This window comes from Trachurus japonicus, chromosome 1 (assembly GCF_045865225.1).
Source record: "Trachurus japonicus isolate A0001 chromosome 1, Traja_1.0".
Taxonomy (NCBI): domain Eukaryota; kingdom Metazoa; phylum Chordata; class Actinopteri; order Carangiformes; family Carangidae; genus Trachurus; species Trachurus japonicus.
The window spans coordinates 644,535-660,952 of record NC_140907.1 but is presented as its reverse complement, the minus strand read 5'-3'; the positions used below and the strand labels follow the sequence as shown (position 1 = coordinate 660,952).

The following is a 16,418-nucleotide window of genomic DNA, read 5'->3' as shown; positions in this document are numbered from 1 at the left end:
CCATGGTATGAAATGAGTAATGGAGAAATAATAAAATGAAAATGTCAGCCACAGATAAAAGATAAACCATGACTGGATACTCACCGACGGGCCGTGTGTTAAACTCTGTGTCCAGAATCTCCAAAGAATGCACCAGGTCCCGCTGTGAGCCGGCCGTGGTCTCTGTTGGATCAGCTGGACTCATCATTTCTTGTTCCTTTTCATTCTGCATCTGCGCATAGACGTTGAGGCCTGGGATCTTCCTTGAGAAAAGATTTACAGTGAGGTAAAGGGATAAAGACAACAGCAAAAACACAAAGAGGGGGGGGGCAGCAGCAAATGCTTTGTGCCTTCTAATGATAGAATTGAGCTAATTGTACAGTGACATCCAGCTCAACACACTACAACTTGAGAAAACACATTAAAAACAGAAAAAACAAACATAAAAAAACATCCGAAAGCATATTCATCTATGTATGATTGCTCTGCAAATAGTCAGCACAACAGACGTGTTTCCAGGAGACACTATGGAGCACCTGTGTTGTCAAATTAATGAAGATGTTTTCTGAATCTGATAGACAGTGCCCCAGAAACACTAAAAGCAATAAGAATCTGTGAATCTGAAGTTTTCTTCTGCCTATGCTTGGTGGTAAATATTCATGACCCTTTGTGCCCTTTTCCTTTGAAGTGCACCTTGGCGAGGAGATGTAATTTGATATTTTCGCCTGTCTACATTCAAAGGGCTTAATATTGATAGCGGTTGAAGGCTGACTGACATTTCTTTTGGAAAGAATGACCTGACAAAAGAATTTCCACAGGATCCCCACAGATGTGCGATGAAAAATCCAAGTCTTCACTAAAGAGCGCCGGGTACGGCAGTTTAGACGTTTGACAGGCAGCTATCACCCCCCTCTCTCCAGCCTCACAGGCTGCTTTGTTTTGGGAGCTGTCAGGATGCTTCAACACCTTTCACCGCCTCCTCATCACGTACATCGTGACTGCTTTATAGACGTGAGACATTTCATGAACACTTTACCTCTTGAATTTGTAGATGACAAACACAGCTAAACCCACAACCACTACTGATAGCAGCATTAGCATAGCAGAGCTGCTGTGGTTCTCGCTGGTGTCCACTAGGGGTGCTGCAGAGACGGGAAGACAAGAGCCACAGAGACTGAAAATTGCAACAACACAACCCGTATTATCACTCAGCAGAGTAATGCAGTGAACAGGATCACATGTGTAAATCACAGTAGTGTGGATCTCTCTGACACTTGATCTTATAAACCTGCTTAGGACAGTAGCAGCACCCCCAATAAGAAGTGATGATACTTGCTCTCTGAATGCTCTCTATAGTTACATGATGAGTATGAATACTAATAATGACTTGGATTTATATTCAATTCAATTTAATTCAATTGGCTTTATTGGCATGACATACATTGTATATATTGCCAAAGCAAGCGTTTGGAATTAAAGAAAAATAATAATAATCATGACAATTAAAGCAGAAGTAAGCGATCCGGTCGTTTTGGCTAATGCTGCGTTCCAGGCAGGCTTTTGAAATCGTAAATTACATCTTCAAGTCACGACTTACGACTTTGTAGCGTTCCAGGCAACCCACTCGTGTTTTTCCGACCTGTTTTACCGGTGAAAGTCACTAGGTCGGAAAAACACGAGTTACGGGCTGCCCTGAACGCACCATAACGTCTTGTCAGCCGATGGAGTTAGCAGCCCCCGCCCTCGTCATGGATCTACTGGTCCTCGTCCCTACATCACCACATTCACGCGCATCCCTTGGCTGCACACACAGCCCTTCATGCCGTTCTCTCTCCTCATTGGATATAACTTGTAGGATACAAGAAAAGTTTTCTCCTCGGTTCAGAGCAGAGCAGAGTGACTGAGAGACCCGTGTTTCAGACCAAACACTCTATGTAAGTGATTGCTATCAGAAGATATAACTATTTAAGACTTATATCAACACAAAAATATCGCTTACTTCTGCTTTAAGGAAAACAACATTTACAGTATAGTGTTGTCATTACTGAAGAAAGATGTATAATCATTGTAAATACAATAAACAAAACAACAAACAACAACATTTGTGTCAGCTGATGAGTGTCACTCCCTGTCCCTCAGTCTATGGCAGGCAGAAACATAGACTGCTGCTATTATTCTTTGATTCTTCCCCCAGAAGGATGGGAAGTTTTTCTTCGTCTGATAGTTTTAAAAAACCTTTTGTTATCGATTCAAATTTTAGGAAATATGTTTCTCTAATATTTATATATTTTTCACATTTGGTGAGGAAGTGTAGTTCTGTTTCTGTCTGGTTAAGGCTGCAGTGACAGCACAGCCTCTGCTCTGCAGGGAGCCAGGTTTTCCTGTGCCTCCCTGTTTCAATAGCAAGGCTACATGTGTTCACTCAGTCTGTACTTTGTCAGGGTTCGTTTTAGTTGCTGATCAGTCATGTGCTCAAATAACCTGCTGTGGTGTACTGTCGATTTAGGGCCAAATAGCACTGCATTTTGCTCTGTGTTTTTGTTTGTGTTTGCCAATAGGTGATGTAGTCTCGTTTCAGCTGTTTAGTAATGTGGTTGGGTCTGATTGGTGAGGTGTTATTATTATTATTATTATTAGTATTATTAGGAGGATTTATATAGCACTTGTCCATGCATGTTCAAAGTGTGTTACACAAACTATTATTCATTCATCATACCACGTTCACACCGGTGATGGTTAGCCCCTCCGACCACCACCACATACACATTCATACACATTCACATTCACACATTTTGACTGAACCTCAGACAATAGGTCATGAGTGTGAGGCGAGCTGTGTGTGTTTACCTGCTGATAGGTGTGCTGCATACACAGTGACTTGGACGCCTGGTCGCAACGTGAACTGGACAAGATTTTGATTCAAGGCGCTGAGCAAAACCTCAGAGAGCTGTTGGTGCAAACAAGGACACACAATATAGTTTCATGTTGTACAGATAAATTACAACAAAATGGAACTACTGACATTTGTTTGTAGCTCTGATCAGTTTTTGCACAAATGACTCTTTTTAATGTACGACTGAAACATCAGTCTAAACGTCACTTGTCCTTGACAGAATTACTGTATGTGTTCTGGTGCATGTCTGCCTGGAAAAAAATAGAAGTATATCATAATAAATAAATAAAAAAATATAAGAAAAAGCCATGCAGGTGGTTCCCACTTTGGGGACCCCTCCGGCAAATTACAAGATAAATCTGTAGGAGTCAAGAGATGATGATCAAGATATGAAAGATGAAGGAAAAACAACATACTTATCATACACCACATTGTTGTTGTGACACTTGGTCCTTGGGGACAACATGAATGGTTGAAAACGCAACTATTTTCACTTATATATCATATATATATATGAAAATATGTCAAATATGTTTGCAAACACTTGCCTCTTTACACACGCAGCATGCATGCAGCTTTTTTAGTAGTCAGTTAAATGAATCCATGGCCAACTTTCACTTCTGACCACTTTGAGTCCAAGTTAATCTTTGTGGCCAATATGAATAGGTTCCATACCGCACAAATGTGTGACTAAAATATCGTGTCCATGGGAACAGAAGGGATGGAAGGAAGAGTTGTCACATGGACAGTATTGACTCCCATCAACAGTAATTAAAGGAGATTACAGCTGCTATCAAAAGTGCCTTAGAATTGAATGGACATAACTCAGACACAGTTAAACACTGAACCTCGTTAATGTATTATGGGCTGTTGTATAGAAGTGGATTATTTGAAAGCACCCATGACCTAAAAAACCTCACTACCTCAACCCACGACCCCGTGTGAGCCTTCCTGTTTATGTAAGAGTCTTTGTCTGGAGGACCTTTCCACTGCGATGCATAATGCATACAATGCTGCTTTGCACACTGGCAAGTAACCTTCTGCACTACAGAGAACAACTAACTTTGATATAAATCAGGCAGATTACAATGACCTGAAGGTAAACTATAGAAAGCCGGACTCTGAGCTCATTCACTCCCCACTACTTCTCCATGTAGTTTCTTTCCTTTACGCAATCATAAATCTCTATCCTGAGGTTAAATCCTTGAACACAATTTAAAAGTGAACTGTGTTCCTTTTTAAGTGATATTCAAATATCATTCACCTGCTTTTCTCTGTATAATCAAGCTGAAGACAAACAAAATCCTTAATTTTATTTCCATAAATCCCATGTTTTGCTTTGCATTGGCTCCATTCATCTTACCTGCCATGTTTGCCAAATTAATGGTGATATGAGTAATTTCTCCAGTCCTCTGCCCTCCGTCCTTTATACTTCTTAACAATTTAAATTTAGATCATGCTATGACTAATTACCTTTTTCCCCATGTATACCAGGGTCAGTAAATCTATTATACATTCTAATAAGTAGAGCACACTCTGCACTTTTAAGATGCCAACCTTGAATGAAGATTTATCACTGGCTTGCAGGGGGAAAGGATCCTTCCAGGCGATCAACCAGGTGTGAGCAAGCAGGGAAGAGGAAAATCAAATTGATTTCCTTCCCATTTTCCTTTCCTACATGCGCCTGTGGAATTCTCCCCACAGAGAGCAGATCCAACATTATTATCAGTCATTATCTGTTACGTGAGGCTCAGAGCTAATTCGGTCCATCTTGATACGCCGGTGATTTAGCGAGCCGATCAACCATGACAATTTCTTTGTCTGGCTTTTAAGGCTCGTCGGAGACTCCGGCCCCCTCGCTTTCCAACTCAACACCCCACAGGATGTGACTTGAGGGATTTTAAAAGTCATTCCCCCTGATAACTTGTTAATACTTGTCAGGTTTATTGATGAGTCTATTGCAAAAACTCCTCAGGCGTGTTCTAGAATTACTCCCATGGAAAGACTCTGGACATGCCTCAGTGGATCAATACTGACATCTGCTGGAGGACAGAGGAACTTCAATTTGAGATGATGTTTTCAGGCAGCAAACTTGACAAAAGTGGTGCATGTTAGAAAGCAAGTCAACAATAGTTGTTTCACCTGATCTAAATAAGCAGAGCTCTTCTCTGGTTTCCCTTCGCTTAGCTGTTTGTCAGGTAGGAGGAAAAACTCTGCTGCAGTCGGTAAACCTGGAAGCACGGTGACCAGGAGCCCATCCTCTCTCACACCTGTAGCCTGAAAGGGGATAAGAGAAAGGATTGTTAAAAGAGTCTGAGAGAAGGTTCAGGCTGGGTACAGAACCTCAGTACTTTGAAGGTACCGACTGAAACATGTCCACAGCACCAAGCATCAAAGAAGAACAGTGTTCACTATTTCTTTGACTTTTTATGCTATGCAGGTTGTTGATTTTCATGTGTGATATTTTACCTGGGGTGGACAGTCTATTTATTTATTATGTTTTATTGTGTTCTTAGTTATTTATTTATAGTTTATATATATTTATATTTATATTTACGAGGATATGTATGTAGTATATATTTATTTTTGTAATTATATATTTATATAGATATTTATGAAGTGTATATATGGCATATATTTATATAGGTGTATTATGTAGTTATGATATATGTGTAGTTATAAACTGAAGAGTAGTTAAAAAGGGGTGGGAAACTAAAAAAGTATTGTACTTCTTCCCACTCCTTTTTCGAACAATGTGCAGTGTTTTGTTATGTCTTAGCTCTTTATTTTATTGTATTTTTTCTTTCTTTTGTATGTACAATAGTTACATACATTTCTTTTCTTTTTATACATGTTCGAAAATAAAATTCATTCATTCATTCATTCATTCATTCATTCATTCATTCATTCATTCATTCATATCTTTAGTATTTTTCCTTTTTAGAATGTTTTATGGTTTTTATTTTACTGTACAGTACTTTGGAAAACTTTGTGTTTATTTAAATTGTGCTTTATAAATAAAATGGATTGGATCTGAGTTTTGTGCTGGACTGTGTTCTTCTTGTAGCGCTGCTTTTTTCTTCTTCTTTTTTAACAAAAGAAGAATTACAGCTCTGTGTTATGTTTGTTGACAACCAGCAGGAACTCCATGAAGCATGTTGGTCAAACTATTCCTTTTCCATCCCTTCAAGACAAAGCTGTCAGTGAATCCAGATGGAACGATGATGAGCAGCAGCATCATATTAGCTGACCTTAGGCTCAGGTTCTTTAGATCATATGCTGCCAAAAAATATTTAATCTGTCATTTTATACAATTATCCTAAAGACACTAGGACACAACTCTTTTTCATACAAGTATGTTGATAGGTTGTTATGCCATGTAGCTATACAGTATGTGTTCCCCATGATAGTGTAGCTACTAAACCAGACTAAGAGACTATTTAAAGGCCTTTTGCAGGTGTTTGGAGCTCATTAGCTGATTAGAGTGTGACATCATTAGTTGAACTTTTTAACTATATTCTAATTCTTTGAGTTTACTGAATTTGGGGTTTTCATTAAATGTAAGCCATAATCATTAGAATTAAAATAAATAAAGACATGAAATATGTGTGTGTCAGACAACTCAAGCTGCACCTATCCTGATCAGCTGATCGGTCACATGCCCTCCTCATACAAAAAAAACCCCAGTTTACCTGCTCATCCCTGGCTATGCTGCTGCTGCCACTGCTATTAATTATGCTGCTGCTCTGCTGCCCTTGCTGCTGCTGCTGCATACATCTCATTGCTGCTGCTGCCCATAAGGTTTTGCAAACCCACCTCCTCCCCAGCATCCACCTGTAGGCTCTGTCTCTGCTTCATTCCCTGTAATGTCTGGCAAAGCAGATCATTCAGGGAAGGAATAACTGAGTCAGAGCCTGACGTCAAACCTGCTGCAGCCATGCTCAAGGATACCTATGCTGTGCTTCAGCTTGCAATGTTTACACTCAATAAATTATTTGTTGTCATTTCAGAGTTGTCTGACTGAACTGAAATAAATGAACTTTTCCATGATATTCTAATTTACTGAGATGTGCCTGCACATAAATCCTTGACAAAGATTTTGCACTTTGGGGGGTGTGGCAGACCTCTGACTCACTGTCCATCATTAGTATGACAGCTCCATAATTCCTATAATGAAGGGATAGTGAAGCAGACCTTTATTTCATTAAGCACAGACCTGAAGTGTACTGCATGGTCTCCTGGGCAGGGAAGTAAAGAAACCCACAAGACACAATAACAGGAAATGATTCTAAGTGTGTTGTTTAACATATGTGCTGGTGTGATAGGCCAAGTACAGTAACACCACGCCTAATTGGTAACAAATGTTTTAGTCAGAATACTAAACATTACATTAACAAAGCACTTTTAATGTGTTGCCACAGATTTCCATACCTTAAAGGGATAGTTCACCCAAAAACCAAAATTCAAATTGCACTCATTATCTACTCACCCTCATGCCGACTAAGGGCTGGGAGAAGTTTCAGAGTTATCCATGGCTTCTCTGAGTTACAGGGGGTCTTAGCGTAGCAGTGCATGTCTGTCCATATAACGGTTGCAAATGGATACCAACTGTCTTCGTAACAAAAGGACACACCAAAAAACATCCAAATACCTCCATGCTGCTCGTATGTAATGTCCGTCTTGTATTGAAGCCCCAACATGAGAAATTGTTCCGAAAAAAATTAAATATGTCTATATTTCAAGCTTGTTTGCAGCGGAAGCTTCTCGAAGCTCCTCTTCCTGGTCCGTCCAAATCTCGCGCGATTTGCGCCGGCGTCAGTGCGATTACTTTTTCGGAACAATTTTGCATTTCGGGGCTTCAATACAAGACGGACATTACATACGAGCAGCATGGATGTTATTTGGTGTGTCTTTTTGTTACAAAGACAGTTGGTATCCATTTGCAACCGTTATATTGACATGCACTGAGACCCCCTGTAACTCACAGAAGCCACGGATAACTCTGAAACTTCTCCCGCCCCTTAGTCGACATGAGGGTGAGTAGATAATGAGTCAAATTTCAATTTTAGGTGAACTGTCCCTTTAATATTTGGAGCAGTAGGAGTAGCAGTGTCATTCTGTATTTTATTGTGAACAACATTAGTAACACCAGTGATGAGCTGGAGCAGAAAACCTTTGAATGGAGTTAGACAGCCTCTCTTTATCTGCAGCATGGGTAAAACACTGAAGGTCAAGTGCAGAGCCGCCCTTACACTCATAATTCACCTGCTAAATGTCACTTGAAGAGACGTGAAATGTCTTCCACTCACAGTGTAAGGAGCGGCTGTTCATGCCTATTAGACCATCATCTCATAATGTGCCCACGCAGCCAAGCATCAGACGGTGAACCCGTACCCACCATGTGGTGGATAATATGTGTTGTAGTTCTACTCAGCCCACCAGGAATGTACAACAAATATAAAACATGCAATTTAATGAGCTTCTTTTATATAGTATATGTGTATTTATAGTATAATATGCATATTTCCTTTTTGTATATAGTATGTGCAGTTATGTATCTATTTTATTTAATTTTATTTAAATTCTTAATTCTCTAATTTCTTATTTCTATTATTGATACTTTTATGTTTTTTTCTATGTTAATTTGTCTTTCTTTTTTTCTTTGTCTTTCTTTCTTTTCTGTTTTTTTATGTTGTGAATCTCTGTGTTGTCTTCTTACTCTGAAGACCAGTTTGTTTTTTACATAGGGGAGGTATTTTTATAAGCCTTTTTGGGCTTCTACCTCTCCTGCACAATGTTTAATTTTATTATCTTCATTGTTTATGCAGGTTTTATAATGTGCAAATAAAAAAACTAAACTAAACTAATGTTTGCACCTGACACCAAGACAAGTTCCTCGTGCTGTAAACTGACCTTTACTGCTCTTGGCAATAAAACAAACAGTTCTGATTCTGATTCTGGCTCTGGTTCTGTTCTCACTGATTCCTGCCTGAGCCCCTGGTTCTTGTTCCTGCTCTTCCATGGCTTTGCTGCAGTGAATGTTGTGAATGATTTGCGCTATCATTTTATATTTTCATCTGAGAGTTATCGTCTACCTCCCAGGCTGTGGTTGTCATTAAAAAAAAAAAAAAAGTGGACACAGTGTATTATGGGCATCAGTTTTCATTTTACAGGATCATAAGTGTGAAAATATGAAGCGAGGCTCAGATTGCTTCTTCTTCCTCCAAATTGCAAAGGTATTGACGTTGTGAGGATGCTGTAGAAATCACTACGTCAATAGGGCAAAATCTGTACCTGACATGTCATGTTGTGTGGCTCTGGATTTTATCTTACACTTTACAGGTCAAAGCACTCAACTCCCAGCGCCCCCTCAGGTGAGTGGTGAACACACATAAGGCACAAAATGACATTTATTCTTCTGTGCACTTCAACATCCAACCTCATTACTGTGTATGGCCCTGAACTCGCAGACTGTGAGGCAAGCCAGTGAATTCCACGTGCTCTTGAACTATATTTTCCTCCCTCTTCTCCCTCTTGCCTTGTCATTTATCATCATAAAAGTCAGATTTATGTCTGGAAAAGCCTCTGGGAGGTCACGCTGCACTCAAGCACCTTCAGAGGTCCAGTCAGGCGGTGACAGTATTTACCAGAGTAAAGCAATGGTTTTCACGAAAGGAAGTGAGAGAGCTTTACCTGGATCAGAGAGTTCTTGATGACTCGGCTCACATCCAGCCTCCATTCCGCAACGCCGGGGTTGTGGTCGTCCAGGTTTGACGAAAAGGCGAGCAGATGAGATCGGAAATATTCTGCGGGAAGGTAAATAGGTGTGAAATGCACACAGTTCAGAATGTTTGAGCTTGTACAGATCAATGTCCACATCGACTATTAACATTTGTTAGATGATAAGTTCAAGTCATTATTTTGGCAGGTTTGCCATCATTCCAGATCTATCCAACAACACTGGTAAAATGCACAAGAGGTCAGACCATCAGACAGGATCTCTATGAGCCACAGTTTATCAGCCTGACACCTAATCTCAAGGTATCTGCTTAGAATAACTTACAAGTCATTATAGAGCTATAAATAATGCAAATGAGAGTGAAGGACTCAACTTATTGTGACACCTGTGATGTAAATGTGTTAATTTTACATGATCTGCTTAAATGGTTCAATAACAGAACAGATACGAATCTCATTCTAAAAAATAACATTAGTGAAACTGAGATTTTAAGCCCAAAGAGGGTGAGTTCCACAACAACACAGTCTTTTGAGCCTGGAGGCTCAGTGGAGGCAAGTGTATTCTTGTGCAGCGCTCAAAAGGTGATATCAATAATCTTAAATAACATTAATGTAAGAAAAGTTAACACAAAAGCGGTCGATAAACTTTTATGCTTTTTACAATGGACAGCCAGAGTAAAAAAAAAACTCTCTTGGACTTAATTCTCTCTTCCACGGGAGTTGGGTAAATGTGCTGCTAAGCCTGGAGGATAAATCTATGGCCACATGTGCTGCTATAGACATGTCATCAGAAGAAGGATGTGAACTATCTGATAGAGAGCAGCCTGATAGTTTCACAGTTGGATGGACAAATCCCAAGCCTGCTAATACCATAATCTATCTGATATATCCTTATATCCCTTTAATAGGACATACAGATAGGTAAGAAAAAAATCAATCAATCAATATCCATATTGAGTGATATGAATATTTCCATCATGGTCACGTTTTGGGCTCCGTCGCTCTGCCCTGTGTGGTGGTTTGCTTGAAACCTGTCTCACCATCACTATTTAGTGATGTTTAGCAGTTTCTCACCATTTATATTACTGTGCCAACTCAATAGACCTCTGCACAGGGCATGCTACTTTATTACTTAACTATAAGGATAAATCTGTAACGATGATGAAGTTATCCAGTTTAAGGTGTTACAAAAACACCTTAAACTGGATAACTTCATCTCCATCCCGGCCTTCAAAGAGGCCGTCTCACACCTTTTTACAGATTCTTGCAGCTGCTTCCCCACTATTTAACCCTTTTCCTCAGTTTCTGCTTGTTGAATGCCCATACCTGCCGCCGTCGGCCTAGGCCACTTTTTGTGACACACTGTTGGTTCTAATTACTGAAACTAACTCTGTCTTTTGGTGTTTCTGCGTTTGTAAATAATCCTTACTGATAACCCTGTTCTTTACCCTCTCTCAACTTTTAGGCTCTCTAAAGAATCCTGTAATGTCTGTAAAAACCTTGGCTATTAACTCTTTTATGCTTGTAAAAATCTTGTCTATTAATTCTTTTTATGCTTGAAAAATCCTTGTTATTAACTTTTTTTATGTTCTTGTTTTTGCTGAATGTCTTTTAACCTATCTTTTCTCCTTCACAGCCCCCCTCAAGAAGCGTATGCCTCTTGTCAGGCCATCATTGTAAATAAGAACTTGTTCTTAATTGATTCTGCCTGGTTAAATAAAGGTAAAAAAAAAAAAGCCATAAATAAAAACAGCTCTTTAACATGAGCACAATCCACCACTATGAGGAGCATAAAGTTAAAGATGTCAGGCACAGCAGAAACAAGACCTCTTGTAATCCTTTAATAATGAGAAGAACACGTGGTGACACATGTCATCAGTGTGTTTACAGAGTTACAGAATCCCAGTGGAGATGGAGTTGAACATTCTTACCGTGGACTGCGATGTTTTTTCTGTCCTGCAGGATGGTATCCCCTGCAGACACCTGCACGGTGACAGTATTGATACCTTCCTGGGAGAACGTGTATGCTACGCTTCCCTCGAGGGTGATGACTGGCTGCTGGGGGAGAGAGCGTGGGAGAGGAGGTAGCAGAGAGAGAAGAGAGAGAGTCACTCTGGGGCCTCCCAAGAGAGGTCCTTATCAATGGCTGCTTAACATCTCACACTGCTGTTATTTACACTACAGAGGTGTCAGCCTGCTGCTACACTCACAAATACACACACATACACACATGTGCATGCACGAGCTGACAAAGAGCCCTGCAACAATCTGTCCTGCGCTGCACACACAAGTATCAGAGCCCACGGAGAGTTCCCTGTGTGACACCAGCAGCTCCGTCCTGTCATTACTCACGTCACATTTGTTCCTCCTATAGCTATAAAATGCTAATACTGCTGCAGTTTATTATGACCTGACATAACTAAGCTGGTCCCTGTGGAAAGCCCCTGCTGGTGCTGAACAAACAGATTTGCCAAAGTACAATTATGAGGACACACAAGAGCTTCTAGTGTGCAGTATTTCTATTAGTCCAGAGAGATGGTGGGCTCTTTAGTATCTAGAAACTATTTTTACAGTCTCAGTAAAGTTATACTAATGTTTTTTTTTTATGAGTGAGCTTAACTTCACACAAAACATACTGTACTACTTCCTTAATCTTGAGATGTTGAGAGGTAATCAGATAACCTGGTAGAGGGCGCACCATGAGGGCAGAATCTTAAAGGTGTACAGAAAAGAAAAATGAATTTGATTCCACTCTGGGTCATAAAATTAGTGTAATAACTCATCAGACGATGTAGGCCAAAATTTGTGCAAAATTCTATTTTCGATTAAATCCGGGATGAAAGTGTGGTATTTTTTTTCGCATTGGGTAATGCAGGCGCACAGATTATACGTCACGTTGCTCACGATTCATCAGACATTGATATTGAATCCGTCATCCGTCAATCAAACGTCTGAGACACACACACACACACACACACACACACACACTGAGCTCGGTCTCGCCCCAAGCTTTGAATATCCCGCCCGCTCGATAACGACCAATCAAATTCGTTTTCCTTACTCGGGTAAACTCGTGAGGCAACTCGTGACAACTCGGCGCGACAAACAGGACAAACAGCCATTTCTGTACACCTTTAACTTCTACAGCCCAGGTTACATCCACCCTCTCTCTCCCTGACTTTACTGTGTCTTTCTGGTAAAAAAAAGGAAAAGTGCATTTGTTATTCACTGCTTTTAACTTCCAGACAGCAGGTTCATCACTTTATGGTGGCTACAGGAAACATTTGTATGAGACATGAGTCACCAGAGGGAATTGAGAAAATGGTAAATGTATATCAAACCAAAAACCATGACCTCAAAGCCATGATATGAAACAAACTTTGGATTTTGTGAAGAGTACCAAACATTTTGCAACCTGAATGCATAAATGTAGTTCGCAAAACTGCAGTGGCATTCTGTTGCTCCTGATGTTGTATTGTTATGAGGACATATGTGTATTTGCTATGTGTGTATGAGCACTCACATATGTATGTAAGTATACATGCATATATGTATTTGTATTTTGTAATCTATTCTCTTCAGAGCCTGTGACAGGGTGGGCGTGGAATGGGGGCTGTGGAAGTGGGAGAGCAGTGTGTTTTGTCTGTTGTGTATCATTGTAATGCATGTCTTTGTGTTATTTTTGTATGTGGGACCCCCTCGAAAATGAGATGGTACATTTCAAGGGGCTATCCTAAATACATTGAAATAAACTGAAATTGAAATAGAAGAGCACAAGCGTCAACAACCTACTTACTTGCCAACGGACAAAGGTGCAACATAAGTAGAAACTCAGAGAGAGAAACGTCCTGAATGTACCTCTGTGTTATTTCCGATCCACCAGATATAGGTGACCGTTCCCACTTGGCTGGGCCACAGAACAGCAGTCAGATTCACTTCTTTATTCCTCACTGCCACAAAGGGAGCTGAGAGATGAATATACTCCAGCTGACCTGCGTGGGCACACATATATATCACTGAATGAACTCGATGTACTGCATCACAATGCACAAAAAGAACAGAAAAGGAAGAGTTTTTTTTTTTTTCATTTTAAATGAGGAAGCAAAAGAGGGAGGGAAAGGTTTATAGGTTGGTGCCGGTTTGGGGATAAGAGGGTTTTGTGAGTTTTTTTCAGAATTCTCTCCTGCGCTGGGACCGTCGGCTGCCATCTGTGTGTTATTTTTCATCTGTGGCACTCCGGAGCCTGCGGTGACTCTATTTGTATGGCTGGCGCATAGGATTGACAGATTGGTGGGGCATCAACACTCCCTGATCAATAAGTCAGCTCCGTTACATCTGTCACCCCTTGAATACACCAGGGGTGGGGTCAGGCTCGTTACATATGAGGCTGCAGCAGTGGCTTCTGGGTTGAGTGGCTATGAAGCATAAGCTGACTGGAGTGGAAGTGTAATGGGATTTGTTCTACCTCACTTGTTTGTTTGGATATGGGAGGAGAGCATGTTCTGTGAAGAGATAAGGCACACAACGTGGTACACTGAGTACAATCTGACAGCTGCACTTCAACTAAATGTGATAAAAAGTGGAGAGCAGAGAAAGAGCAGAAGCAAAGTCTAGCGAAGTCTATCTATATATGTATATAGATACACAGACACAATCACACGCACACACTTGTATTCACAATACAAAACAGAACCCTTCATTATCTCACATGTGACATGCAGGAAAAGCATGGTAGTCTCTGAACCGAGGTTGTTCTCCCCTGTGGCAGCCACCCGATAGATTCCTACAGCTTTGTAGATGTGTTTAATTCCGTCCTCAATGGAGCTCACATTGGAGTATGTCAGAGCGTGGCCGTCTCCAAAGTCAATGGTGATGCTTGTCCTCGCCCCGTCGCCCTGCAGAGACAAACACTCTCAGGATTCTGCCAGTTTTGAGCAACAGAATAAATGTTTCCCTCAGACCAGGGTACCGGGCAACTCATTCTTTTCTCTTTTTTGCTACATGAATCCAAACATTTTCACTGCAAGAATTAAGTCTTTGGTTGTCACTGTGGTCAGTATGCTTAAAAGGCTGACACAGGACCGCATGACTGTTAAGGTTTTGCAATTTGATAATTTCCAAGAACAACATTCATTGTAAATATGATAATTGTATGTTCATTAGAACTCCAATATCCATAAACTTCTTGATGTGTTTGGTAAAGAGCAGCAAAGGCTGTTTGGGCAGTTTTGATTGATGAAATGGTTCCACTCTCTCTGACATCAGATCATTACAACTTCTTGATCACCCATGGTGTTAAAACCAAAACACTCCATGGTATTATGAGTGTTTTCGTTTTCACTCAGGGAAGTGATTGTGGTGTCTTAACCCTCCTGTTGTCCTCCTGGGTCAAGGAAGGAAGGACAAGGGGAAAGAAGGAAGGAAGTAAGGAAGGAATGATGAAGGGAAATAAGGAAGGAAGGAAGGACAAAGGAAATGGGAGGAAAGAAGGAAGGGAAAAATGAAAGAAAGATAAATGGAGGGAGGGAGGGAACCGATTGGGTAGGAAGGAAGAAGTAAGGACAAAGGGAAAGAAGGAGGGAAGGAAGGAAGGAAGGAAGGAAGGAAGGAAAAGGGAAGGGAAAAAGGAAGGAAGGAAAGAAAGATGGAAGGAGGGAGGGAGGGAACAGATTAGGTCAAGGAAAAAGCAGAAGGATGGACGGTGGGAAAGAAAGAAGGAAGGAAGGAAGGAAGGGGAGAAGAATTGTGGAAAGAAGGAAGGGAGAAAGGAAGAAAAGAGAGAAGGGTGGAGGAAGGGAACATGAATCAACAGGAGGGTTATGTCACTTTTGCTTCCATGTTACAGTCTGATGAAGGAATTTATTGTAAAACTATGGACTGATAGAAAATACTTCAAATTAAGATTTTCAGAAAGTTTCTGTCCTGAACAGTCGTGGTGTATAAAGGCCTGTAAGCTTTTTCAGAAGAACAGAAAACAGCTCACCTCCTCTAGAAAAACAAGGAAGGTGACATTGGCGCCTAATGTGGCTGTCAGCGCGCCCTCACTGGTGACCAGGTGGAGACCTTTGGGTGGCTGGCTGGAACACTGCTGTCTCTTGGCCGTGTACTGCACACCAACTCCAGCTGTACAGTTATTAGAGACCACCTTCCTGTAGCTGAAGGTTGGAAAAAACAGAGAGAAGTTGATCCATGTTGATCATGTGACTGATTGTACACAAGTGGAAACAGCCTAATTTGTTTGTCCTTACAGGTCAAAATCACCACAAACTGTGTTTCTTATGTGTCCATGATGTTGTTTGCATGTGATTAGAGGGCATTTGGAGGAATATAAACAGTAAGGCCTTTAACTGTGAATTTAAAATGTTTACAAATTGCTACCGTTTCTGAAATGAAAAGCCAAGTTGACACTTTAAAGGGATATTTTAACATTTTGGCAAATTCGCCTATTGCCTTAATCGCTATAGTCTTAGGAGTAGGTTCATTACCTTTAATTGTCAGTGCAAGATGTTTTTAGATCGGCGGAGCAGAGACGGAGACGCACTGTTATTTCCACATCTCCCTCATCAAACTAAATACACAATCCAACAACTCCAAAACACTGTGGTGGACAAGTTGTGACCTGCACATTCAACTCTCTTCAGTTTACATTCAAAGTGTCTTCACTAAACCTGTCTGTCTGCATTGCAGGACTCTCTACCTGTCCTGCTACTAGTAGGACCAGCCATGGCTTCATCAGATTTAGTTGAAGATGGACTGTTAGATTTGATTTGGCTACCCTGAGGGTGTCCCCAAAGACCTCAAATAATCC

General features: G+C 40.7%; 1 protein-coding gene across 8 annotated transcripts in view; it reads right to left on the bottom strand.

The window, feature by feature from the left end:
- Positions 1 to 16,418, bottom strand: part of sorcs1 (sortilin-related VPS10 domain containing receptor 1) — a 204,973-nt gene that overhangs the window by 6,409 nt on the left and 182,146 nt on the right. For 3 of the 8 annotated variants that reach the window (XM_085789434.1, XM_085788734.1, XM_085787481.1), the window contains exons 18-26: positions 15,594 to 15,765; positions 14,319 to 14,505; positions 13,469 to 13,602; positions 11,542 to 11,668; positions 9,566 to 9,678; positions 5,015 to 5,149; positions 2,827 to 2,926; positions 1,016 to 1,121; positions 85 to 242 (exon numbers count right to left, since the gene is read on the bottom strand). In XM_085789434.1, coding sequence (XP_085645560.1) covers positions 85 to 242; positions 1,016 to 1,121; positions 2,827 to 2,926; positions 5,015 to 5,149; positions 9,566 to 9,678; positions 11,542 to 11,668; positions 13,469 to 13,602; positions 14,319 to 14,505; positions 15,594 to 15,765 — 1,232 coding nt within the window. The remainder of the gene's footprint in view (positions 1 to 84; positions 243 to 1,015; positions 1,122 to 2,826; positions 2,927 to 5,014; positions 5,150 to 9,565; positions 9,679 to 11,541; positions 11,669 to 13,468; positions 13,603 to 14,318; positions 14,506 to 15,593; positions 15,766 to 16,418) is intronic. The other 5 variants (XR_015037089.1, XR_015037055.1, XM_085790228.1 and 2 more) reach the window with 3 other exon arrangements.